At 36.3% G+C, this 27556-nt stretch overlaps 1 protein-coding gene and 1 non-coding gene across 8 annotated transcripts in view; one reads left to right on the top strand and one right to left on the bottom strand.

Annotated features, from left to right (window-relative positions):
- The window catches only part of LOC144224273 (exocyst complex component 2-like), a 126488-nt gene that overhangs the window by 60314 nt on the left and 38618 nt on the right, over positions 1–27556 (top strand). For 4 of the 7 annotated variants that reach the window (XR_013333000.1, XM_077755181.1, XM_077755179.1 and 1 more), the window contains exons 3-6: positions 1569–1691; positions 14415–14476; positions 16670–16729; positions 18314–18418. Coding sequence is in view for 6 of the 7 variants with exons in the window: in XM_077755181.1 (XP_077611307.1) it covers positions 1569–1691; positions 14415–14476; positions 16670–16729; positions 18314–18407 (339 nt within the window). In the remaining variant the exon portion in view is untranslated. Of the gene's footprint in view, positions 1–1568; positions 1692–14414; positions 14477–16669; positions 16730–18313; positions 19071–27556 lie in introns of those variants that run through there. The other 3 variants (XM_077755178.1, XM_077755183.1, XM_077755182.1) reach the window with 1 other exon arrangement.
- TRNAE-UUC (transfer RNA glutamic acid (anticodon UUC)) lies at positions 13790–13874 on the bottom strand. Its single transcript has one exon. It is a non-coding gene; the product is annotated as a tRNA-Glu (tRNA).

Raw genomic sequence — 27556 nt, 5'->3', positions numbered from 1 at the left:
CATTACTCACTGCTTTGCCAGTACTTTCAGAGTGGTTATGGCTCATAGACAGATTGGTGACCAGATAAAATGAGGCCCACAAGGGTGTTATCATTAGATAATTTCCACTGTTGCTTGAGTACCTTTTAAGCTGTATGCATCTGATGTAGATATATTTAGTTTATACTGCTGTCTTCACCCAAAATTTTCAAAGGTTGCCAAGATAAACTGGAAAAACATGGATAATCAGGCTAAAGCAAAAGAGTAACCAAAGGAAACAGAGTATGCTATTTTGTTCCTGAATTTGACTCTAAGTTTGAAGCAACTAGAGCAGAAAGAGAAACATAGTATGTTACAGTTTTCATTTCTTAGTAAAGGAAAATATACACATTCCACTATAAAAGTATTTTATATATGATTTAACTCCAGCAAGAATTTATCACATACATTTTTAATGATTTTATCATCAAAGATATACAAATGCTTTTTTGTTATGTTAGCTTCCAATAAAATTAGAGTATAAAATTAAATTATCAGTCAACGACAGCACTCTGTGGTAGATAAACAGGTGGTAGTCAGAGGAATTGCAAAATATGAATACATTTTAGTGAGGACGGTGATTCCTAAAGAGGCAGCTTTGATTAATGTTCAGCATAACCATGATTTGTATGAAGTTTTTCAAACCCCCTTCTAAATTATCTTAGTGACTGAAAGTAGAATTTCATTCATAATGTTTGTTTACTATTTCCCACATGATCTTAATTTGACAGATTTATAAATCAGCATAGTAAAATGTTTCACCACATTTTCTTTTTTTTTTTTTCTAATTTTTTTTATTATTGAGACAGAGCATGAGTGAGGGACGGGCAGAGAGAGAGGGAGACACAGAATCTGAAACAGACTCCAGGCTCTGAGCTGCCAGCACAGAACCCAACATGGGGCTTGAACCCACAAACCGCAAGATCATGACCCGAGTCGAAGTCGGTCACTTAACCGACTGAGCCACCCAGGCGCCCCTCACCACATTTTCAAATATAATAGATCTTAGCCTGAAAATATCAAAATTCAAAGTTTGAAAATGATCTTTTTTTGTCTAAGGAAATACATATTAATATCAGCAAACAATTAAATTGGGGACTTTATTGTCCAATACGCAGTAATGTGCCCAGTATGATGTGGTGTTTGTTGTGATCTAAGAAGAGTCTGACCCCGTATATTTTTCTTTTAATTGTAGGGAAACACTGACACAGTGTGTTTTTATTTCGATAATTTCCTTTTTAGAAATAATATTTCTTTTTGTGAAAAGGGCAAGAGGAAGATAAAGTCTTTGAAACTATGTTTAACTTGTCAATATCAAGAACACTTTTCAAAATTTTATTTGCCTATATTTTTAGAGGGTTAGTTTTGCCATTAATTAATGCAACTTAAGTCTGTATCTTCCTTTTATTCATAATTGTGATCCTTTAAAAATATGGCTTAGAAGAGCTGCGAGTTGTTTTGCTTTGTGCATCTCTTTGTTTTTAACAAATTGAGGTCAGGAAATGTTCCCATAGCACATCATTTCTTCTTACTTTAAACCCCTCCATCAGGTGTTCACTATTTCCAAAGAATTGGTACCTCGAGTTCTATCCAGGGTGGTGGAAGCAGTTTCTGAAGAGCTAAGTCGACTGATGCAGTGTGTTTCATCCTTCAGCAAAAATGGAGCATTACAGGTACCAAACTCATTCAGTTCCATGTTGAACTTTTATTTTATTGAAAACATATAAAATGTATTTGTAGTCATCAGTCTTATGATATACAAACAGGTGTTTGTGAATCTACTGATTGGAGATCTACATCTTCTATTTTGCATAAGCCATACCCATGCATTGTCTACAAATTTTAGAGCTTCTGTTTCATTAGAGTAGAGCAAGATCTTAACAACTCTTGTGAAATTATCTGAATGCAGATTCCTTCTAAAGGTGTGTGATTTTTTTTTTTTTTTTTAGTTTATAACTGTCTTCACTACATTCAGTTTCACAGGAAATTTTTAGCAACTTTTCATAAATCTTTTCAAACCATTCAGTGCAATTTTCATAGAAATGGCAACATTCTCTTCACACTCATAATCTATTGGTCTTATGTTGTAATTATTTAAATTACACAGTTATAATAACAATTATAACTTCTATAAGCCAAATACTTCTTGATATGCATATAACCAAACTGATAACGAAGGTGTTCACACATGTAGGAGAGTTACCTGCTACCTGTGAACTGCAGTGATCTAGAACATTGCAGTTATGGTTTCAAAAAGTACTGGCTTCCAGTAGTGGCTGAGGAAGTTTCTGTCAGCCAGTCTGTTACAGATAATATAATCTTGAATAATATTTAAAAATAAAAAGTGTAAAAACAAAAACCTGAAGGGTACTAGAGAATGACCATTAGTGAGTGATTCTAGAAGAAATGGTACTTGGGGAATTTTTCACTTTTTACAAATTTTAGCCAACAGGCCAACAGATTCCTAAAACTTCACAAAACCAGCTATCTTTCTGGCATGAAAAAATAGAGCAACCACAATTATAGGAAAGTGAGGGAGGTATCCCATAGAACAGAAAGCAAAAGCCACAAATTTTATATATACACTGCCTAAATCACAGGTTGATTAAACTCTACTCCAGCCAACCCAGTTAGACTAGAAGAACTGAAGTAAGAATTTGAAATACTGCCCAAGAACTGAGAGTTTTCAGTTTGAGTCCAGATAAGTTAATGGCTTGCTAAAATAAATGAAACAAAGATCAGTCCTTGTTAGGGTCATATTATAGAATCCAGAGTCTCCACTCATAATATTGACAGTGTCGAGGAAACAGTCCAAATACTTAATACTTAAAATGCACAAACAAGCTAAAACACATAAATGTGACCCATTCTTAATAGACAAGACAATCAACTGAGACCAATTTTGAAATGACCCAGTTGTTGGAATTCGAAGACAAGGACTTTAAAACTTCTCTCTTCAGTGATGTAAAGGTGACTATTCATGCTCATAATGAATAGATAGATAGGAAATCTCAGCAGAAAAATAGAAACCTTAAAAAAGGAACTAAATGGAAATTTGAAATGGAAAAATATAGAATATGATTTTTTTGAAGTCTTCTAGATGTGAATAACAGCAAAATAGACCAGACAAAAGAGAAAGTCAGTGAATTTGTAGATCAACAGAAATTACCAAATATGAAGAACAGAAAAAGAATCATTGGGAAAAACTAAATGAAACTTCAGAGACCTCTGAGACAATGTCAAAATGTCTAACATACATGTAATTCAGTTTCCAGAAGAGTCAGAAATGGCTAGTCAGTACGTAAAAGGATGGTCAACATCACTGGTTATCAAAAAAATGAAAATTAACACTATAATAATATACCATTACACATCCACCATGATAAAGAAAATTAAAAACTTAAAAATACCAAGTGTTGGCAAGACTGAAGAGAAACTGGATGTCTTACGAATTGTTGGGACTGTAAAATAGACCAGTGACAAGAAAAGCTCTTGCTTTTCACTACTAGGAATTTATCCAAAGGATACAGAGTGCTGATGCACAGGGGCACATATACCTCAATGTTTTATAGCAGTGCTATCAATAATAGCCAAATTATGGAAAGAGCCCAAATGTCCATCAACTGATGATGAATAGATTAAGAAGATGTGATTTATATATACAATGGAATACTACTTAGCAGTGAGAAAGACTGAAATCTTGCCATTTGCAACAATGTGGATGGAACTGGAGGGTATTATGCTAACTGAAATAAGTCAGTCAGAGAAAGGCAGATATCATATGTTTTCACTCATATGGATCTTGCGAAACTTAACCGAAGACTATGGGAGAAGGAAGGAGAAAAATAGTTTCTATTAAATAGAGAGGGAGACAAACCATAAGAGACTCTCAAATACAGAGAACAAACTGAGGGTTGGAGGGAGGCAGGGGAAGGAGAAAATGGGTGATGGGCTTTGAGGAGGGTACTTGTTGGGATGAGCACTGGGTGTTGTATGTAAGCGATGAATCATGGGAATCTACTCCTAAAACCAAGAGCACACTGTATACACTATATGTTAGCTAATTTGACAATAATTATATTTATAATATATACACATATTATATATATGAAAAGCTTTTGCTTTAAAACTAATATACACATACCCTACGACCCATCCATTCCAATTCTAGGTGTTTAACCAAGAGAACTGAAAACATAGTAACCATAAACTAGAAACAGACCAGGTATTCATGAATAGAATAAGCAAACTGTGATATGTTCATATAATCAAATACTATTCAGCATTAAAGAGGACAGAATCACTGGTACCATCTGGATAAATCTCAGGAGCATTCAGCTGAGTTAAGGAAGCCTTACACAAAAGCTCACATACTGTATGGGATTCATTCACATGAAATTCTCAAATAGATAAAACTATATATGGTGGAAAAAGCCTCAGGATTGTGCTTTCCTCTGGGTGGTTAAGATTAGCTAGGGAGGGGCCTAGTGGCATAATTCGCTCAGAACTAGCAAGGAAGGGTTAGGAAGAGATATCAGATTTAGCTAGAGAACTTTTTTGATAAATACATGTCCAGGAGACTACTGGCCACCGTGACTGTTCTGAGTTCTAATATTCTAATATTTCCTAGGAATTAGGCAGTCATTTCTATATTGGAAAAGTTCAGGTTAATCTAAACCCTCCATTTCCCCCCTCTCCCATTGGGAATGCCTGTGTTAGGTTTTCTGTTGAGCAGGTAACTCAGAAGGACTACAAGTTTACCTGTAATAATCACTTACATAAAGGGCCCATACATCAATCTTCAAAACCTTCCTGAGAGCCAGTTTAGAGAGGAATGGAAGGACAATTTGATGATTTTTTTTTTATTTTTTAATGTTTATTTATTTTTTGAGAGAAAGAACATGGACAGGGGAGGGACAGAGAGAGAGGGAGATGCAGAATCTAAAGCAGGCTCCAGGCTCTGAACTGTCAGCACAGAGCCCAATGTAGGGCTCAAACCCATGAACCACAGGATCATGACCTGAAGTCGGACACTTAATCAACTGAGCCACCCAGGTGCCCCAACAGTTTGGTGATTTTAGCTGATCTTTTAACATGACATTTTCTAGTGTACAGTTGTATGTGTATTTTATAATCCCACCTTTTATGGTTCACATAATTCATAGATTAATTTAAAACACCTGTTGTTTTGCATAAAATTTGGGCATGAAGATTAGTTTTAAAGTGATTTAATCCTTCTACAGTATTCAACTAAAAGTTCTATCTTATTTTTTCTCTTTGATATTCTCTTTGTAGATCTGTTTCAATATATACTAGAGTATCAACAGTAGAGACAAACTTGTATGTATGCTTTTTAGAAGTTAAAAACTATTTTCTAGGCTTCTAAAGCACTGAAAAATGAAACCAAACAACTGCTTTCCAAGCAGAAAAAGTTTTACTAAATATACTGTATCTTATATAAATCAGTATTTATCTAGATTAGTGACAAAATTTCTTTTTTGTTGTTTTTTTGTTTTGTTTTGTTTTTATTTATTTCTAGGCAAGAGAGAGAGACAGCGTGAGCAGGGGAGGGTCAGAGAGAGAGGGAGACACAGACTCTGAAACAGGCTCCAGGCTCTGAGCTGGCAGTCAGCACAGAGCCCGACACGGGGCTCGAACTCACGAACGTGAGATCATGACCTAAGCGAAAGTCGGACACTTAACCTACTAAGCCACCCAGGCACCTCATTAGTTACAAAATTTCTAATTAACTCTTGGTAAAAGACCAGCCATGTCTCTTATCATAGTTTTATGTTTTATGCATTCCTGGAGAATGCGGGCTGTCTCTTTTATTTTTTTTAAAATTTATTTACAAGTTGGAGAGGGACAGAGAGAGAAAGAGACAGAATCCCAAGCAGGTCCCACGCTGTCAATACAGAGCCTGACACAGGCAGGGCCCAAACTTATGAATCTTGAGATCTTGACCTGAGCCAAGATCAAAAGTCCGATGCTTAACCAAATGAGCCACCCAGGCGCCCCAGAGCTATATCTTTTAAATAGTCACCTGAGCATAATGCACACTGTGGGTGTCTGAGTCAAAGGTAGGAGGTGTGTAATGTGGTTCTCATTCAGAGCCTCTTCAGGAGCTCTGAACACAATTGATCTGTATGTAAAGTCATTTCAAGATTGGAAAGAAGTTTAAGCTTTAGATTACTATTTTTTTTTCTTAAAAGAAGTTTTATGCAAGATATGGGGCACCTGGGTGGCTGAGTCGGTTGAGCGTCTGACTTGAGCTCAGGTCATGATCTCACTGTTCATGAGTTTGAGCCATGCTTTGGACTCTGTGCTGACAGCTCAGAGCCTGCATTCTGTGTCTCCCTCTCTCTCTCTGCCTCTCCCTGACTCATGCTGTGTCTCTCTCCTTCAAAAATTAATAATAAAAAAATATTTAAATTTTATGCAGATAAAACTTATCTGCCACACAGTGTTCTATACAAGGTAAAAAGTGCAACCAATTCAGCGATTTTTTTCTTTACTGTGTTCACAGCCAATAACACAATCAACTTTAGAACATTGCACCCTAGAAAGAAACCTTGAACCCATTAACAGCTGCTCTCCACTGTCTTTCCAACACCCTTCCCAGCCACAGACAAGCAGCATTCTGATTTCTTTCTCCATGATTTTCTATCCCAATGATTTGCCTATTCTAAAAATTTCATACAAATAGAGTCACACAAATGGCTTTTGGTAACTGGCTGCTTTCACTTAGCATAATGTTTGCAAGGTTCATAGTTCATACATACCACAGCATGTACCAGTACTTCATTTCTTTTGATGACTGGATAATATTTCATTGTATAAATATACCACATTTTCTTTATCTGCTTATCATTTGATGGGCATTTGGGTTATTTTCTACTTTTTCACATACAGGTATTTATGTTTTAATTTCTCTTGGTATATACATATGAGGGAAATTGCTAAGTCATATAGATACCCTATGTTTAATCTTTTGGTGAATTTCCTGAGTGTTTTTAAATTATTTTTATAAGTTTATTAATTTATTTGTGAGAGAGAAGGAGAGCATGAGCGGGGGAGGGGCTGAGAGAGATCCCAAGCAGGCTTCCTTGCTATCAGTGCAGAGCCCAACATGTTTTCCCAGATCATGAAATCATGACCTGAGCCAACTGACAAACATCCAAGCGCCCCTGCCAGACTGTTTTTAAACTAGCTATTCCATTTTACTTTCCTAACAGCAATGCATAATTATTCCAATATCTCCACATCCTAACCAATACTTGTTACTATCTTATCTTATTGGTTATAGACATCTTAGTGTGTGTGAAGTGGTATCTCATTGTGTAGATTGTTTTTTTTTTTTACTCTTGATGCTATAGTTCATAGCACATAATTTTTTAATTTTGATTAAGTCTAATTTATCAATTTTTCTTTTGTTGCTTTTACTGTTTAAAAAAGTTTTTATTTCAATTTCAGTTAGTTATCATACAGTGTTATATTAGTTTCAGGTGTACAATATAGTGATTCAGCAGTTCCATAGTGCTCATCATGACATGTGCACTTCTTAATCCCCATCACCTATTTAACCCATCCCCCACCTCCTCCCCTCTGGCAATCATCAGTTTGTTCTCTATACTTAAGAACCTAGAAAAGAAAAAAAAAAAAAAAGAATGTGGTTGGCATGAGAGACTCTTGAATGCCAAGAACAAACTGAGGGCTGTTGGGGGGAGGGGAAGGGAGATGATGGGTATGGAGAAGGGTACTTGTGGGGATGAGCACTGGGTGTTCTATGGAAACCAGCTTGACAATAAACTATTTAAAAAAAGAATCTAGTTGGGTTTTTTAAACTTCTTTCTCTCTCTTTTTTATTTCCTTTGCTTTTTTGTTTTGTTTCTTAAATTCCACATATGAGTGAAATTATATGGTATTTGTTTTTTCCAGGTGAATTTATTTTGCTTTGCATAATACTCTAGCTCTATCCAATAGCGCAGATATCTTGAAAATAGCAAGCTTTCACTCTTTTTCATAGCTGAATAATATTCCTGTGTGTGTGTGTCTGTGTGTGTGTGTGTGTGTGTGTGTGTCTGTGTCTGTGTGTGAGTGTGTATAGATCACATCTTTTTTATCCATTCATCAATCGATGGGCTGCTTCCGTAATTTAGCTATTGTACATAATTCCACAATAAACACAGGGGTGCACATATCCCTTTATTTGTGTTTTTGTATTCTTTGGGTTCATACCCAGTAGTGTAATTGCTGGATCATAGAGTAGTTCTATTTTTAACTTTTTGAAGAACCTCCATACTGGTTTTCCACATTGGCTGCACCAGTTAACATTAAAACCAACAGTGCACAAGGATTCCTTTTTCTTTACATCTTTGCCAACACCTGTTCTTTCTTGTGTTGTTGATTTTAGCCATTCTGACAGATGTAAAGTGTTACCCCATTGTATTTTTGATTTCCACTTCCCTGATGATGAATGATATTGACCATCTTTTCATGTGCCTATTTGCCATATCTATGCCTTCTTTGGAAAAATGTCTGTTCATATTTTCTGCTCATTTTAAAATTAGAGTGTTTTTTATGTGTTAAGTTGTATAAGTTTTTTTAATATCTTTTGGATACTAACCCTTTATCAGATATGTCTTGGCAAATATCTTCTCCCACTCCATAAGGTTGTCTTTTAGTTTTGTTGATTGTTTCCTTCTCTGTCCAGAAGCTTTGTTTTTTGACATGGTACCAATAGTTTACTTTGCTTTTGTTTCCCTTACCTCAGGAGACCTATGTACAAAAAATGTACTATGGCTAATATCAAAGAAGTTATAACCTGTGTTCTCTTCTAGGATGTTTTGATTTCAGGTGTCATATTTAGGTCTTTAATCCATTTTGAATTTATTTTTGTGTATGGGATAAGAAAGTGATCCAGTTTCACTCATTTGCATGTTGCTGTCCAGTTTTCCCAACACTATTTGTTGAAGAGACTGTTCTTTTCACATTACTTTCCTTTCCTGCTTTGTCGAAGATTAATTGACCATATAGTTGTGGGTTTATTTCAGAGTTTTCTATTCTGTTCTATTGATCAATGTGTCTGCTTTGTACAATATGTACGGTACCATACCCTTTGATCACTATAGGTTTCTCATTTTCTTCCAGGCTGTCCAATTTATTGGCATAGAGTTCTTCATAATATTCCCTTATAATTGTACTTCTGTGCTGTTGGTTGTTATTTATCCTCATTCATTTGTGATTTTATTTGAATCCTTTCTCTCTCTCTCTCTCCCCCTGTCTCTTTGTAAGTCTGGCTAGAGGTTTATCAATTTTATAAATTTTTTTTCAAAAAAAAATGGTTTCACTGGTCTGTTTTTTTAAGTTTCTGTATTATTCATTTCTGCTCTAATCTTTACTTAAACCCATTTTCTGCTGGTTTTCATTTTTATTTGTTGTTCTTTTTCTTGCTCCTTTAGGTGTAGTTAGGCTATTTGAGATTTTTCTTGCTTCTTGAGATAAGCCTGTATTGTTGTATACTTTACTCTTAATGACTGCTTTTTCTGCATTCCAAAGGTTTTAGCTTGTTGTGTTTTCATTTTAATTTTTTACATGTACTTTATTATTTCTTCTTTGACCCTGGTTGACCCATTCATTGTTTAATAGAGTGTTATTTAACCCCATATATTTGTGTTATTTCCAGATTTTTTCCTTGTAGTTGACTTCTAGTTTCATACCATTGTCATCAGAAAAGGTGTATCATATGACTTTGATCTTTTTTAATTTGTTGAGGCTTGTTTTGTGGGCTAAAATGTGATCTATTCTGGAGAATCTTCCATAAGCACTTGACAAGAATGTGTACTCTGCTGTTTTAGGAAAGAATGTTCTGAATATATCTGTAAATCCATCTGGTCCAGTGTATCATTCAAAGCCATTGTTTCCTTGTTGGTTTTCTATTTAGATGATCATTCTATTGATGTAAATGGGGTGTTAAAGTCTTCTAGTATTACTGTATCATTATCAATTAGTTCCTTTATTTTGTTATAAACTGTTGTATGTATTTGGTTCCTCCCATGTTGGGTACATAAACATAGAGAATTGTTATAACTTCTTGTTGGATTGTCTCCTCATTATTATATACTATCTTTCTTTGTCCCTTGTTACAGTCTTTGTCTTAAGGTCTATTTTTGTCTGGTATAAGTATTGCCATGCTGACACTTTTTTTTTTTTGACATCCATATGAATAATAGATGTTTCTCCATCCTCTCACTTTTAATCTGCAGGTATCCATAGGTCTAAAATGAGTCTCTTGTAGACAGCTGGATCTTTGTTTTGGTTTGGGTTGGTTTGGTTTGTTTCCATTCTGTCACCCTATGTCTTCTGATTGGAGCATTTAGTCCATTTACATTCTGAGTAATTATTGATAGATATGTATTTATTGACATTTTATTACTTTTTTTGTGGTTGTTTTCTGAAGATTTTCTCTGATCCTTTCTTTCATGGTTTTCTGGTTTTCTTTAGTGATATCACTGGATTTCTTTCTCTTTATTCTTTGCAAACTTATTAGTGGCATTTGATTTCTGGTTACCATTAGATTTGTGTCAAACATCTTGTGCATATAACCATCTTTGTTAAATTGATAATTGTTTAAGTTTGAACCCATTCTTTTCTCCTCCTCACACTTTAGGTAAATGGTGTCATATGTCAAATCCTTTTATTTTATGAGTTCGTTGACTGATTTTCTTTACAGAAATGTTCATTTTTACCACTCTTATGTTTCCTACCTTCATACTGTCATTTTTGGTCTTTCCTTTCCACTCAGAGTCTCCTATTTCTTGCATGGCTGCTTTAGTGGTCAGAAACTCCAGGAATCTATTTTTTCTTCTATTGTAAATTATAGTCTTGCTGGAAAGAGTATGTTGGTTGCAGATTTTCCCCCAATAAGCACTTTGAATATATCATGCCACTGCCTTCTGGCTTGCCATGTTTCTGCTGAAAAATTCCCTGCTAGCTTTATGGGGTTTTTCTTGTATATGTTACTGTTTTCTTTGGTCTTGATGCTTTTTAATTTTTTTCTTTATCAGTATATTTTGTCAATTTAATTACAGTACATCTTGGTATAGGTCTCCTTTTGTTGAATTTGTTGGGGATTCTCTGGGCCTCCTGGATCTGGATATCAGTTTCCTTCCCTATATCAGGGAAGTTTTCAGCTACTACTTCTTCAAATAAATTTTCTGCCCCCTTTTTGCTCTCTCTTCATCTTCTTGATTTCCTGTAATACAAATGTTATTATGTTTGATGGAGTCACTGAGTTTTCTAAATCTATTCTCATTTTGCATACTTCCTTTTGGTCTTTTTGTTCACCTTGATTACTTTTCATTATTCTTTCTTCTGGGTCATTAACTCATTCCTCTGCTTCTGCCAGCCTACTATTCATTCCATCTAGCATGTGTCTAATCTCCTTTATAGCACTCTTCATCTCTTATTGGTCCTTTTTTTTAATCTTCGTTTTAAGGGTCTCATTGATGCCTTCCATTTTTCTCAAGTCCAGTGAGTATCCTTATGATCATTGCTTTAAATACTCCATCAGGAACATTACTTTTGTTTTGCTGTGGCCTTGTCCTATTCTTTCATTGGAGACAAATTTCTGTCTTCTAATTTTTCCTAAGTCTCTATGCCTTTTTTTGTGTTAGGAAAATCAGCTGTGTCTCCTATCTTTGAGAGTAGTGGCCTCATTACTCCTGTCCTGTCATGCCCTGGTATGTAGTGTCTCCTGTTTTCTAGGGCTTCGTGCTTCCAGGAGTGTAGTGTGTTGTGTGTATACTCTGCTATTTTGTTCTGGCCACTTTATCCTTCAAGCCAGTTGTTGCAAGTAGCTCTTTGCTTGTTATGGGCAATGTGTGGTCCCTGCCCTGAATGTGGCACATTTTAACTAGGTATGCTCTGGTCTGCTTATGATATGACACCCGTCACCACCACTGCCAGAACTGAAGTTGTGCAAAACTCCTGGGTCGGGAGACATTGTGTTTGCACGTGTTTGGGCCAGTGTTCTGGGAGAGGCAGTGCCATGCTTGCACTGAGGTAAGTGTGACCTAGAAGGGAAGTTCCACAGGAGCTTGGGCTCCAGGGCTTGATGAAGCAGGTTAGGTAGTGAATGGTGCTGTGCTTGTTCCCAAAGTGGTTCTGTGCTTATGCTGAAGGGCAAGGGAAGGAAATGGTGCCTGCCAATTCCTTTGCTCCCTTCAGTGAGTCTCTTTATGAACACTGTCTCTTTGGGACATGCTCCAAGATGAGTGCATAGCCTCCCCACTGTGTGCCCCAGGTGCTTTTCAGACCACAGTTTCCACACTGTGTCAAGGTTGTTTCCTTCCTTCTCTCCAAGGGCAGCACAGTGCCTTGTGGACTCTATCCCAACCAAGTCCATTGACCTTTAAAACTCAAGGCTTTCCACCCTGTTTGTTGCAAGAACTTACAATACTCAGCCCCTATCACTTTCCAAACCAATTGTAGTGGGGATTTATTTTCCTTATGTCTGTCTCTTGCCCTTCTCTGTGACTGTGGCTCCCTCCCCACTGCAGCAGCCATGATCTGTCTTCAACACCACATCTCCACACTTCCTGCCCTTTTCCATGTGGCTTCTTCTCTACCTTTAATTGCAGAGTTTGTTCTGTCAGTCTTTAGGCCAGTTCCTGTGGTATTTAAGATGATTTGGTAGTTATATAACTGTATTTGTATGACAAGGCTGAGCCTAGGGTCTTCATATGCTGCTGCCATCTTCCAACTCCTGCTGACCTTTTACAAAACTCAGGCTCTAAGCTTTGCTGATTCTAAGAGCTCACAAGATTTGGGCCCTATCACTTTCCAAGCCAACAGCTATGGGGATTTATTTTCCTTGTGCACTCTCCTATGTGCTAGTCTGTTTTTTGTCCTTCTCTGTGACCACAATCTGTTTCTCTCTCAAACCACATCTCCATACTTCCTATCTTCTTTAATGTGACCTCTTCCCTACCTTAATTTTTGGAGTTGGTCCTGCCAGTCTTCAGGTTGATTTCTGGGGTATGTAAGATGATTTGATAGTTATCCAGCTGTATTCGTGGGATGAGGTAAACCTAGGGTCCTCCTACCACACTGCCATCTTCCCCTCCTTTTTTGTTGCTTATACTTTTGGTCATTTCTAAGAAGGTTTGTCTAGCCCAACATTACAAAGATTTACTGCTGCTCCTTCTCTGTGTTTCAGAGTTTTATCCCTTCCATTTATGTCTGTGATTAATTTTGAGTTCATTTTTGTATTAAGAAAAAGATCCAGGTTCAGTCATTTGCATGTGGCTATCCAGTTGTCCCAGCACTATTTGTTGAAGAACCTGTTCTTTCCCCCATTGAATGGTCTCAGCACCCTTGTCAGAATCCATTGGTCATAAATGTTAAGGGTTTTTTCCTGGACACTCACTCCTAGTCTACTGATCTGTATTTCTGTCCATATAACAGTGCCACACTGTCTTGACTATTGTAGATTTATAGTAGGTTTGGATATCAGAAAGTGTTTCTCTATTTGTGTATTCTTTTTTCAAGATGGTTTTGTCTGTTTTAGATCAGCCTGTTTTGGATCAGCCTGGTAAAAAACAACCACCAACCAAACAAAAGCCAGCTGTGATTTTTTTTTTTTTAATTTATTTCTAGGTGAGAGAGAGAGAGAGAGAGAGAGAGACAGCATGAGCAGGGGAGGCTCAGAGAGAGAGGGAGATACAGACTCTGAAATAGGCTCCAGGCTCTGAGCGGGCAGTCAGCACAGAGCCCGACGTGGGGCTCGAACCCACGAACCGCGAGGTCACGACCTAAGCGAAAGTCAGACGCTTAACCGACTAAGCCACCCAGGCGCCCCAGCCAGCTGTGATTTTAATAGACATTGCATTGAATCTGCAGAGCTTTATCTTAACTTTTGAGATTACAGTGTGTGCCTGAAAGGGCATAGGTGTAAGGAAGTAAGCCAATCCACTTCCTTAAATCTGTGTTGTGGGGCTATAATCCAGGGATAGTGTTTCAATTTAGCTTCCTCTCAAATAGATAGACCAAAGGAAAAATTACTAGTTAGGTAGTAAATACAGATTGTGGGGAAACCCTTGCAGAGGTTGAACCTTTTATAATAAGTTATCTGGCTCTCTGCCCTCACACAGACATACTTGACTCTAAGTTAATTTTCAGTAAAATAATATTTTATTGTAGCTGATTTCTATGGAGTGTTTTAGAAAATCTGTTCATAAGAGTCACCATGGCAGGTGGGGGGTAACTACATGGCAGTAGTCTTCTGTCAACCCTGTCCCTGCAGTAAGCAGGCTGGAGACTGTCCCCATATCACTTGTTTCAGTTTAATAATTGATGCAGTTCTGTATTGTCACTTGTCCTTTTCTCATCTTCAGGCACGGCTTGAAATCTGTGCTTTGAGGGATACTGTGGCTATTCACCTGACACCTGAAAGCAAGTGAGTTGCTTAACATTCGTGTTCTGAGTGCTTCACTAAAAATAAAGCTTATCTTATTAGTATATAAAATCCTTTGTAAAGGTAACTGATCGGAGTGAGTGCTCATGATTGTAACGTAATAAAGTTTATATTTGATTAATTTTTACCTAAAAAGCATAAGCCAATGACTCCTAATACTGTTTCTTTAGCATAATATAAAACAAAAAATATTTAATATGATTTTGTTATTCACTAAGATAAATCTCAATCTCAAATGATAATAGCAGAAATTACATACTTTTTTTTAAAAATGAGAAAATAAAAATTGAGTCTTACTCTATTCATAGTAGACTCTGAGGGACAGCTTAAGCATTGTAAATATCAGCATAAGAGGAAGCCTTGTGGTTTCTCTGCAAAATTTTGTAGTGGAAATTTGATGATAATTTTTAGCTGTTTTGAATGAAAGTCAGGATTTCCTATCATCGAAATATCAGTAGGTAAACTGAAACATCACTAACTACTTGCCTATACAAAATTGTTTATTCCATTGGCAATATTACTTAGGAAATACTGGGTTGTATTGTTAATATGCCTGAGAATGTAAGTAGTATACAAATAAAATGTTTAAGGACATTTTAAAAGTTTTTCCTAATGAATGAATTTAGCTTCTTATTCCTGTTCATGATGGCTGACTAGAAGCCATTTCTGGTCATTTCCCATGTTAGTTATTTAATAAACTAACATTTCCCATGTTAGTTATTTAATGACTCCTTTTCCCAGCCATCATTTTTCTACAAAGTGTTAAATAATAGATGATAGAGGGCGCTCAGTCCAAATGTGATGTGGATGCATGCTTTGTGTAAGTACCTACATATTTATTCCTACTAATTTAACCTTTAAGCTTAACTGCCTATCTATAAAAGAAAGGTAATAGTTTGTAGACAAAGTTTTAGGAGAATTAAGTGAAAAAATATGCCAAGTTACCTTCCAAGCTATCGGTGCATTACAAACAATTGATGGTATCCTCTTCATCATCATCATTATTGTCATTATGTAAAAATAAAGAATAATATCATTACATTTTTTTTGATTGATTGAGAAAATGTTTATAGGAAACAAGATGATGGTGGTGATAACAACAGACACACCTCTCCACATTAGGAAAGAGGAAAATCAATTTCAGTTTGGAAAGAAGGCTATGTCCCAACAATCTATGACCTATCCCTGCCTTAACCAGGAACAACTGAAGCTTCCCAATACCAGTTTTTATAATCTGTTGGGACTTTGTAGTCTACTTGTTGCTGTGATATTTGCCACAAATTGGAGAAACATTGCTCAAAAGTATATTTACTAGTACAATAATGAGGATCTGTTTTTATAAAACAAAATAAAAAGCACCTTAAAGTCAAGAATAATTACTTTCTTTACCCATAGTCAACAAGTTATAAAAGAAGAGATAAGAAGTAAAAATTATTACTTAGTGGCAAGTACAAGTTACTACCAAATAATTTCCCCTAAAATGCTTATTTGATTTAGTAGCTTTTCTCGTACTTTCTAATTTAAAGAGTTAAGCTTACTAAGTTGGTTGTTTTTTAATTTGCACCTTTTTGTATTTTTTATGAAAAGAAATGATGTTGAAGTTAAAATCAATTATCAATCTCTACTTATTCTACAAATTTTAAATGTAATAATAACTAAATCCCAGAGACCATGTTTATTTATTATAAGAGACTGGCTGTAAATCAGACCCTGTACATGTCAATAAAATGTCCCCATTTGTGTACTCTATCACAAGACCATCCCTATTTCTACTTAGTTTTCTTCCTTTCTTACCGGTTGCTTTAGTACTTCAGTTTTGTTTTGAAAAGACTTTTTAAAAATTAAACATGTCCACATTAAGCTCTCATCTACTGTGAGTAGCACCTTTTGTAAAAATCAGTCTCTCTTTTAGCTTCTCTGTTTCATTTTGTAGTTGAGTTTTTGACCCTACTTCTACAAGGCCTCTTTGTGGGAACTATACACTATAGCCTCAACTTTTACTTTTACTTTTTCTATTGTTTTTCACTTTTACTTTTTCTCATATTTCTACATGCTTCACTGGCTTATACTGGTTTCTTTATATTTAAGATATGCTTAAGAATTTTTAATGATGCTCTTAATTCCCCCTAGAAATATGAAATGTTTCCACTTAAATTTTGTTGGTCTGTGTTTCAGGTCTAGTTTTAAACAGGCTTTGGAAGCTCTGCCTCAGCTCTCAAGTGGAGCAGATAAAAAGTAAGTTTTATATGCTATTTTCAAGGGCCAGTTAAGCTGTGTTGAATGAGGTTTTGTTACCTAAAAATATTCTTGGTATAGGTAATGATTTGTATTTAAGGAAGAGCAGTACTTAATAGTCTTTGATAGTATGCATTATGTTGGCTGTACCTGGCTTGTCTCTGAAGTGACAGAATAAGATAAAACCTTCCCTCTGGGTTTATGACAGTTAAGAAATCAGTTCCTTTTTTGCTTTAAGTGACTAATACAGAAAATATTTTAAGAAAGTTTATTTTGACTCATTCAGTAAAGTATATTATTGTCTTATTTTGTCTAAGTATTTTTAAGATAATACTTAGAGAAATGTAAAAAGGACAGCATGATCAAATGCAACACTTAATAATTTTTTTCCTTTGAGTAGTTCATCCATGTCCGTTTTTTACTTTATATAATATAAAGTATTAAGAAAATAAGTTTGTACACATGCCATAATAAAGTTGTATATTTTTAAGTAATACTTTGTTAATGGTCTTGGTCAGAGATTAAAGTTTGCTACTTATAAAACAGGAAATTCTGACCTGAGACAAAATGTAGGCCAGGCAAATTTTATAAATGCTCAACCTACCCTCAACTGAAGCAGCGGAAATAATGTAGGTCTTTGCTCCTTCACTAACCAAAACTGAAGTCCACCTGGCTTTGCATTTGGCTGATCAGTCTGTAGACATGAAAACCTTGCTGTAGACTCTGTGATTTTGCACAGGTCAATGTTATAGAAACTCAGAGGGCAGAGAGAACACATATAAGTCTGGGAAAATGGGAGGAAAATGTCACATGGAGACAGTATTCTAATTTTGAACATTGTTAACCTCATGAAATAATCTGTTGACCCCAGTGTCATTAAACTTGCTTCTTCTGAACCAAATGAAATCTAAGATCCTTTCTGGCTCTAAAATTATACATCAAACCAGTTAAGAAACTAATTATCAATTAGTATAATGATTTACCCAGTGGAATTAGAACTAACCCTTACTCTTTGGTGCTTAATTCACCACTTGAGTTTACCACTCTCTAATATTTGTTAAAAGACAAAACTGCAAGATAGTAGGAACAGAAAATAGACCGTTAGTTGGTGAGGAGTCAGGATGAAAAGAAAGGTGGCCACAAAGGGGCAACACAAGAGAATTTGGAGGGTGATGGAACTATTCTGTGACCCAATTATGGGAGTTATTAGGTTGCTAATATGTGTTCATCAACATTCATAGAACTGTATGCCAAAAAGAGTTATATTTCAGTATATATAATTTTTTTTAAGTGAAGTTTTAAAAAGTACAGGTCCAAACGTTAATGTGTTTTAGGGAGAAATCTAATTAATCTAAAGGAGACAGGAGGGAGATTTTTATATAAAACTGTACAGGTGTGTTTATGTGTGTATTCCTTTTGATTAGCTTTTTTGATTAATTTACTTCTGTTGTTAAGAATTCATAACTAAATAACTTTTCAATGAGTAGAAGCTAAAACTGGGCTGTTGGCTCCCCTGCATATTTTCTTATGTTGCGAGGCAACCTTCACTCTGCCGGGTTGTAAAATAGTCTCTCCTTGCTGCAGGTTACTGGAAGAGCTGCTGAACAAGTTCAAGAGTAGCATGCATTTGCAGCTCACCTGTTTCCAAACTGCTTCTTCAACTATGATGAAAACATAAATACCTCCAAAGTAAGGACAGTCTAAAGATAACAATAAATTTGTATCACTTTGTTAAGTGTGCTAAAGGTATTAGCATATAAAGCATTAGGTTTGCAATCTCTGTCTCTTTTCCCCAAATTGGTAGCTTAGAAAGACGTTGGTATGTTTTATTTCAACCAAAATGACCTTGTTTGAAATGCTCAAGCAGTAATTTGTTTTGTCATTTTTATTACATTAGGCCCTGTTTTGCTTTAAAATGCCTTTAAATGTACATATTCTTAGCTAGGTGTTGCATGATGAATGCTGCAGGAAGCGATACCTTTCCAGAGAGGGTTTTCAGATGGTATATGATGTAACAAAGGCATTCTTCAGTGCCTCATATGCTAGACTTTAGTGTCTGCAGCTTCCAAGAAACATGGAGTGATTGGTAAGAAGAAATTTAGAAAGTTATATTTAGACATCTTTAGAACTTTAACTGCCCTAAACTGTACATCTGTACTTAAAAATACAGATGCCTCTAACTCTCCTAACTCAAGTGGATTTTAAGAAAAATTGCAGTCTGCTTAAGAAATTGTAATATTTGGGATAGATTATTTGTGGCCCAGATGTCCATGAGTTAACTTTGTATTTTTCTCCCTAATTTTTATTTCTCACTGAACTAATAAACATTAAGCACCTTTCAGTGTGTAGCCATTCTTTGTCCCATTCACTCATAATTTAATGTGCCCTTTCATGTCAACGTGTTGCGTGTCATTGAGGATCCAGTTGTTAACTGTAGTGGAGCTTGGATGCCCCAGTAGCTGCTGGTATAAACAGCCACAGCCTTCACTGCCTCTTAAAGAACAAGCCAGGCCCCCTGGTGACAGCTGGCACTCCTGCCCACTACTGTTCCCTCCTTTCCCCTCTGGCAATGTCTTTTCTCTCCACCGCTCCTTACCCTTTGAAGTATCCTGCTTGGTAGCTAATAGAACACTGCTCTGGCAGAGTCTATGTTTTCTGAAGATTCAAAGATGTTCCTCTGTTACCAGCCAGTAGGGACTGCTGATGAAACTTGTGCCATTTGTCCTACATTCGCTGATGACTTCGTTTACCAGAATAGGTGTAGGGCACCGTGACCTCTTTCAAAGTCAGCTTCCCCTCCGTAGCTGCATCATAACCAGTTGCTTCAGAAAACTGAGTAATTCTCTTACCTGTAGGCTGTCAGAGTTCTCAAATGTTTCTGTGGATGTCACAGAATTCCCTTTCTTAATGCTGAAATTAATCTTTACTAATACAAGTAATTTTAGAGTACAGTATAGCCAAGTACAATATCCATTATTTAAAATAAGTCAGTGTTGGGACTCTTAGGTGGCTCAGTCCAACTTCAGCTCAGGTCATGATCTCGCAGTCCATGAGTTCGAGCCCCGGGTTGGTCTCTGGGCTCACAGCTCAGAGCTTAGAACCTGCTCTGGTTTCCATGTCTCCCTTTCTCTCTGTACCTCTCCCACTCACACTCCATCTCTCTCTCTCAAATATAAATGAACATTATAAAAACTAAAATAAAATAAGTCAATGTTATTATGTTTGTTCATGTGGTGTATGGGGGAAATCATACTAACTGGAAGTAAAAGTTAATTTCTATGAATTTGCTTCATAAAACTTATTAAGAAATATACAGAATATTGTCTCTTCTAAGCATAGTAACTATTGTATTTAACATGATTATGAACTAAATTATAAATCTGCAATCCTGAATGTCTGTGTTATTTTAAATATCTAGTACAGAACATTCAATCCAATAAAGAGTGTGTCTTTAATACAAGATATAATTTAGTTGTCTTTTTTTTCCCTAAGAGTCTTTATGCCAGCATCTTCATTAGCTATATAACTTTTATATGTATAGTTTTAACACACAAAATAAATACTTAAGTTTTAGTTTACCTTGTATTTGCCTAATCATTGTCAGAAAGCATTTATCAGCTGTCCACCTAATCTCTACTTGTTCGGGGTCTTAACAGATGCTAGGCATCGCACCAGATTATCTCATTTAGCCCTCCCAATAATGTTATGACAACCTAATGAGCTAGACAGTATTATGTCCATTTCACAGATGAGACCATCAGGATTTAAGAGAGAAGTTAGTGACTTCAAGATTACAAGGCTGGTAAGGGCAGGATGTGTCACACTCAGAGTTGTCTGGCTTCATTGCTCTTTAATTTAACCATGGCCAGCTCTTCCTCCCAGCCAGACATAATTTCTGCTGTCCCTCCATCAGTGACATTGCTCAAGGAAGCCTGTAAGTGCTAGCGGATAATAAAACTTAAGCAAAAGAAGGACAAGTAAGTGCTTTTATGGCTCAGAGAATTGAAGGTAGGCAGATAAAAACCCCATATCCAAATGAGGTGGTTCAAGGACTATTATTCCAACAAGTCAAGGGGAACTTCTTGGAAGAAAGGGGTATTTCAAGACCTTCTTGAGGTACAGAAGAATTTAGTGGTTAAGAGGAGAAAGCTGAATGTAATGTAAATTAGCAGAAAGCTGAGTGATAAATAAGGACTTGGAGCAAATTGACAAAAAAATAAAGAAAAAGAATTAAGATACTCAAAAGTGCTTTCACACGCAAGTACCATTTGGGTTTAGCACACTCACATTCATGTGATCAGCCTGGCTTCACATCAGTTACCAAAGTCACCTTTAGTGCTAAAACTTATTAGGAATAATTTGGTTTTACTAAGACTTTCTTTATCAGTATGCCATGAAAGTGGCATGCTCTAGAAATGATTCTGGCATTTCAAGACAAGCACCATTGCCATTGGCAAGCTTTCTGAGCCACTCTTCTGTCTCTTCAATCCTTGTATGCAGTTTTCTTAGAGGAGATAAAAAGAAAAGATTACACATTAATTCCGGATTTGGTGCAAGATGGTGATATGTTTCAGTTTTGATTATGTGCTGGAGGATATTCTTTTAGATGTGTGAGAGCATTATGATGTGTTTTCTGAAAAGTTATAAATTTCAACAAAATTTTATATCAAGATTAGGTTTCTAAAATAAAATTAGCTCTATTTTATTTAATATTAGCTTAAAATAATTATGCTCAACTGTAGACAGACTAGCATACATTTTTGTCATTAAACATTTTTCTAGCAGTGCTATCATAAAGGTTTTCATATGGATATATAAAATGCTCTGAAAATATAAGATATATTGAATATTTTATATACATACCTCACTTGGAAGAGCAGAGGTGTTTTTTTAACTGTTAATGTATTTATTTTTCTGTCTTGAGATTTTTTTTCTCTATTTTTTTCCTCCTTTGTATTTAGTTTTTTAAATATAGTTTGTCAAATTGGTTTCTATATAACACCCAGTGTTCATCTCAACAAGTGGCCTCCTCAGTGTCCATCACCCATTTTCCCCTCTCCCCCATGCCCCATCAACCCTCAGTCTGTTCTCAGTATTTAAGGGTCTCTCATGGTTTGCCTCCCTCCCTCTGTGTAACTGTTTTTTTCCCCTTCCCCTCCCCTATGGTCTTCTGTTAAGTCTCTCCTGATCCACACATGAGTGAAAACATATGGTATCTGCCTTTCTCTGCCTCACTTATTTCACTTAGTATAATACTCTCCAGTTCCATCCATGTTGCTACACATGGCCAGATTTCATTCTTTCTCATTTCCATGTAGTATTACATCATATAGATAAACCACATCTTCTTGATCTGTTCGTCAGTTGATGGACACCTAGGCTCTTTCCATGTTTTGGTTATTGTTGAGAGTGCTGCTATGAACATTGGGGTACATGTGCCCCTATGCATCAGCACTCCTGTATCCCTTGGGTAAATTCTCAGCAGTGCTACCGCTGGATCATAGGGGAGTTCTACTGTTAATTTTTTCAGGAAACTCCACACTGTTTTTCAGAGCAGCTGCACCAGTTTGCATTCCCACTAACAATGGAAGAGGCTGCCCATTTCTCCACATCCTCGCCAACATCTATAGTCTCCTGATTTGTTCATTGTAACCACTCTGACCAGCGTGAGGTGGTATCTCAGTGTGGTTTGGTTGGTAATTCCCTGATGATGAGTGACATTGAGTATCATTTCATGTGTCTGTTGGCCGTCTGGATGTCTTCTTTGGAGAAGTGTTTGTTCATGTCTTTTGCCCATTTCCTCACTGGATTGTTTTTCGGGTGTGAAGTTTGGTGAATTCCTTATAGATTTTGGATACTAGCCCTTTATCTGATATGTCATTCAGCAGGGTTCTTTAAAAAATAAATGGCATGGAGGAGGACACTTGTGGGGATGAGCACTGAGTGTTATGTGGAAACTAATTTGACAATAAACTATTAAAAAAAAAAAAAGAGTTAAAAAAAAATAAATGTCAGAACAGCAACTTTAATGATTTAAGCTTTGTGTTGAATGTGTATTTTTATATATTAGAGTGATATTTTTGGTGTGTTGGTGTCTTCTTTCTATTCACCCACATTTGTAATTCAGTTTTATCATATGTATCACTGGAAAGCCTTTTTGTACCTGGCCAGGTTATAAATACATAACAGATATTTTATAAATAAGGTCTGGGTCTTTGGGTTATTTGTTTGTAACTTGGCCAATAAAAGTCAATAGGATGTCAAAATAAATTTTCCCTGTCCAGCCGATAAACTCTTTCTAGCCTTAGACACAGGAAGTACTGCAGCTGATCACACTGTCTACTGTAGCTGGTTGCATTGTTTTCATCAACATCATAACCATGACTGGTGTCCCACTGGCTGTGTTGCTGTAATCATTGTTGATAGAATTGTGGTTGTTCTCATTATTTCTATCACATATTTCTTGAATATTCCTGTCCCACCTGCCTACAAGCTCTTCAGCAAGAGAACCAAGACAACTACATGATCACTACCTGCCAAAGAAGGCCTACAGAAGGACTCATCACAGAGGGATGAGGAGAACCAGGGAAGGATAGAGTAATGGGGGTCACAAAAATAAAGAAAAGAATAAGAATCATGTTGGAATATACAGATTGTTGGCAAGGTCAAATGTTGCAGATGTGTACAAAGGATAAATACTGAGAAATGGTTGCTAGACTTGGCATTTGGAAAATCATAAATGACCAGAGAATGATAAGGAAGGAATCAGAGAAACTTTCTCTTAACTTGCCCACAAGAGCTGTCAAGAAAGCTGTCTCTTTCTTGAAGATCACAAAATACTCAGGCCTCAGCACAAAAGTGAAATTTCTAAGGGTCAATCTTTTTTTTAATTTATTTAGATTTTAGTTAACATACAGTGCTATATTGGTTTCAAGAGTATAATTCAGTGAATTATCACTTACATACAACAGTCTGCATCACAAGTGCCCTACTTGATACCTATCACCTACCTGGCCCATTTCCCACCTACCTCCCTTCATCAACCCTTAGTTTGCTCTCTATCATTAAGTGTCTCTTATAGTTTGCTTCCCTCTCTCTTTCCTCTCCACCTTCCCATATGTTCACCTGTTGTGTTTCTTAAATCCCACATATGAGTTAAGTAATATGGTAATTGTCTTTCTCTGACTTATTTCACTTAGCATGATACATTCTAACTCCATCGATGTCATTGCAAGTGGCAAGATTTCATTATTTTTGATGGCTGAGTAGTATTACAATGTATATTCATACCACATCTTCTTTACTGATTCATCAATTCATGAACATGGGCTCTCTTCATATTTTGGCTATTGTTGATAATGATGCTATAAATATTGGGATCCATATACCCCTTCGAATCTGTATTTTTGTATACTTTGGTTAAATACCTAATAGTGAGATTGCTGGATCTTGAAAAATTTCTATTTTTATTTTCTTGAGGAACCTTCATACTGTTCTCCACAGTGGCTTCACCAATTTGCATACCCACTAGCAGTACAAAAGTGTCCCCCTTTCTCCACATCCTCACCAACATCTGTCATGTCTTGTGTTGTTAATTTTAGCCATTCTGACAGGTGTGAGGTGGCATCTCATTGTGGTTTTATTTATATTCCCCATTGATGAGTTACATTGAGTGTCTTTTCATGTGTCTGTTAGCCATCTAGATGTCTTCTTTGGAACATTGTCTATTCATATCCTCTGCCCATTTCTTAACAGGGTTATTTGTTTTTTGGGTGTTGAGTTTGGTAAGTTCACAGATTTTGGGTACTAACCCTTTATCTAATAAGTCATTTACAGATTTCTTCTCCCATTCCACAGGCTGCTTTTTAGTTTTGTGGATTGTTTACTTCACTGTGCAGAAGTTTTTATCTGATGAAGTCCCAGGAGTTTGGGTTTGCTTTTGTTTCCCTTGCCTTTGGCAACATATATAGTAAGAAGTTGCTATGGCGTAGGTGAGAGAGGTTGCTGCCTATGTTCTCCACTAGGATTTTGATGGTGATGGTTTCCTGTCTCAAATTTAAGTCTTTCATCCATTTTGAATTTATTTTTTGTATGGTGTAAGAAAGTGGTACAGTGTCATTGCTCTGCATGTCGCCATCCAGGCTTCTGCACCATTTATTGAAGTGACTGTCTTTATTCCATTGGATATTCTTTCCTGCTTTGTCGAAGATGAGTTGACCATATTGTTGTGGGTCCATTTCTAGGTTTTCTATTCTGTTCCATTGATCTATGTGTCTCTTTTTGTGCCAGTACCATACTGTCTTGATGATTACAACTTTGTAACATAACTTGAAATCTGGAATCATGATGCCTCCAGTTTTGTTTTATTTTTTCAGTATTGCTTTGGCTATTCAGGGTCTTTTGTAGTTCCATACAAATTTTAGGATTGCTTATTCTAGCTCTGCAAAGAATGCTGGTGGTATTTTGTTAGGGATTGCATTAAATGTGCAGATTGCTTTGGGTAGTATACACATTTTAATAATGTTTGTTCTCCCAATCCATGAGCATGAGATGCTTTTCATTTCTTTGTGTCCTCTTCAATTTCTTTCAGAAATCTTCTATAGTTTTCAGAGTACAGATCTTTTTACCTCTTTAGTTAGGTTTATTCCTAGGTATTTTATTGGTTTCGGTGTAATTGTAAATGGGATCGATTCCTTGATTTCTTTTTCTGCTGCTTTGTTATTGGTGTATAGAAATGCAATACATTTCTGCACATTTATTTTATAGCCTGCAACTTTGCTGAATACGTATATTAGAGCAATTTTTTAGTGGAGTCTTTTGGGCTTTCTGAATAGAGAATCATGTCATCTTCAAATAGTGAAGGTTTGACTTCTTCCTTGCTGATTTGTATGCCCTTTATGTCTTTTTGTTGTCTGATTGCTGAGGCTAAGACATTGAACAGTATGTTAAATAGTAATGGTGAGAGTGGGCATCCTTGTTCCTGACTGTAGGGGAAAGGCTCCCAGTTTTCCCCATTGAGGATGATATTAACTGTGGGTCTTTCATACATGGCCTTTATGGTGTAGGTTTGTTCCATCTATCCCTATTGTGTTGAGCTTTTTATCAAGAATGGATGCTGTATTTTGTCAAATGCTTTTTCTTTATCTATTGAGAGGAACATAGGTCTTATCCTTTCTTTTATTAATGTAGTGTGTGACGTTGATTGATTTGGAGTTATCGAACCAGCCCTGAAGCCCAAAAGTAAATCCCACTTGATATGGGTGAATGATTATTTTAATATACTGTTGAATTTGATTTGCTAGTATCTTGTTGAGAATTTTTGCATCTAGGTTCATCAGGGATATTTGCCTTTAATTGTCCTTTTTATGTGGTCTTTGTCTCACTTTGGAGTCCAAGTAAATTTTGCCTCATAGAATGAATTTGGAAGGTTTCTTTCCATTTCTATTTTTTTTTTTGATAGTTTGAGAAGAATAGGCATTAGCTCTTCTTTATTTTTTTTTTTAAATTCATTTATTTATTAATTTACATCCAAGTTAGCATATAGTGCAACAGTGATTTCAGGAGTAAATTAGATAAATACCTAGTAATGTAATTGCTGGATTGTAGGGTAGTTCTACTTTTAATTTTTTTTAGAAACCACCATACTGTTTCCAGAGTGGCTGCACCAGTTTGCATCCCCACGAGCAGTGGAAAAGAGATCCTCTTTCTCCGCATCCTCGTCAACATCTGTTGTTGGCTGAGTTGTTAGTGTTAGCCATTCTGACAGGTGTGAGGTGGTATGTCATTGTGCTTTTGATTTCTATTTCCCTGATGGTGAGAGGTGTTGAGCATTTTTTCATGTGTTGGATGTATTCTTTGCAGAAATGTCTGTTCATGTCTTTTGCCCATTTCTTCACTGGATTATTTGTGTTTTGGGTGTTGAGTTTGATAAGTTCTTTATAGATTTTGTATACTAACCCTTTATCTGTCATGTCATTTGCAGATTCTTCTCCCATTCGTCAGTTGCTTTTTAGTTTCCTATTCCGGCCTCACCTGAATATTTACCCAATGTCAGATGGCTTCCATTTTGCTGTGTGTCCTGTTCCCTTCTCTCAGTTGACCCCCAAAGCCCTTCCATGGATGGCATAAGGAGCTCCATGTGCTGCAGGCAGTAGCCATTGGGCTGCTTCAGTGTGCTGACTATAGGTTTTAGTCCAGCATTTTGTAACAAGGAAGCCCTAAGGAAATCTTTCTTCAATGTTATTGATGAAGTTAGAGTAGCAAAAGTGACAGATTACTTTTTTATATTTTTAAGCTAAATACGTAGTTTATATGCAATTTAAAAAATATTCTCAAGGTAGCTAACATGCAGTGTAGTTTTGGTTTCAGGAGTAGATTCCAGTAATTCATCACTTACATACTCAATGCCCATCACCCATTATCCCTATCCCCCAAACTCCTACACCCATCAACCCTCAGTTCTCTGTATTTAAGAATCTCTATGGTTTGCCTCCCTCTCTGTTTATGTCTTATTTTTCCTTCCCTTCCCCTATGGTCATCTGTTAAGTGGTTCAGAGCTGGTTGTGAAAATGAACAGTCCCTCTATACCTCCCTCCCCCTTTGCCTGCTCCCTAAAGCCATTTACTTCCAACTCTTTTGGATGATCTGATTCTTTTGGCATTTACTTCAGTATCTCTGTCTTAATAGGTATATATTACTACTTTTAAATTCTTCTGCTTAGTCATTGTTGTCTTCCTTAAAGCAGAGGATGAGAACTTAGCTCTCTTTTATTGCCTCTACCATACAAGCACACTTCCCTAGCCTTTCCTCCTAGTATATTTGCTTTGG

Source organism: Crocuta crocuta, unplaced genomic scaffold (genome assembly GCF_008692635.1).
Source record: "Crocuta crocuta isolate KB4526 unplaced genomic scaffold, BGI_CrCroc_1.0 scaffold515, whole genome shotgun sequence".
Lineage (NCBI taxonomy): Eukaryota > Metazoa > Chordata > Mammalia > Carnivora > Hyaenidae > Crocuta > Crocuta crocuta.
The sequence above is the reverse complement of the archived record's forward strand: the minus strand, read 5'-3'. Positions and strand labels throughout refer to the sequence as shown.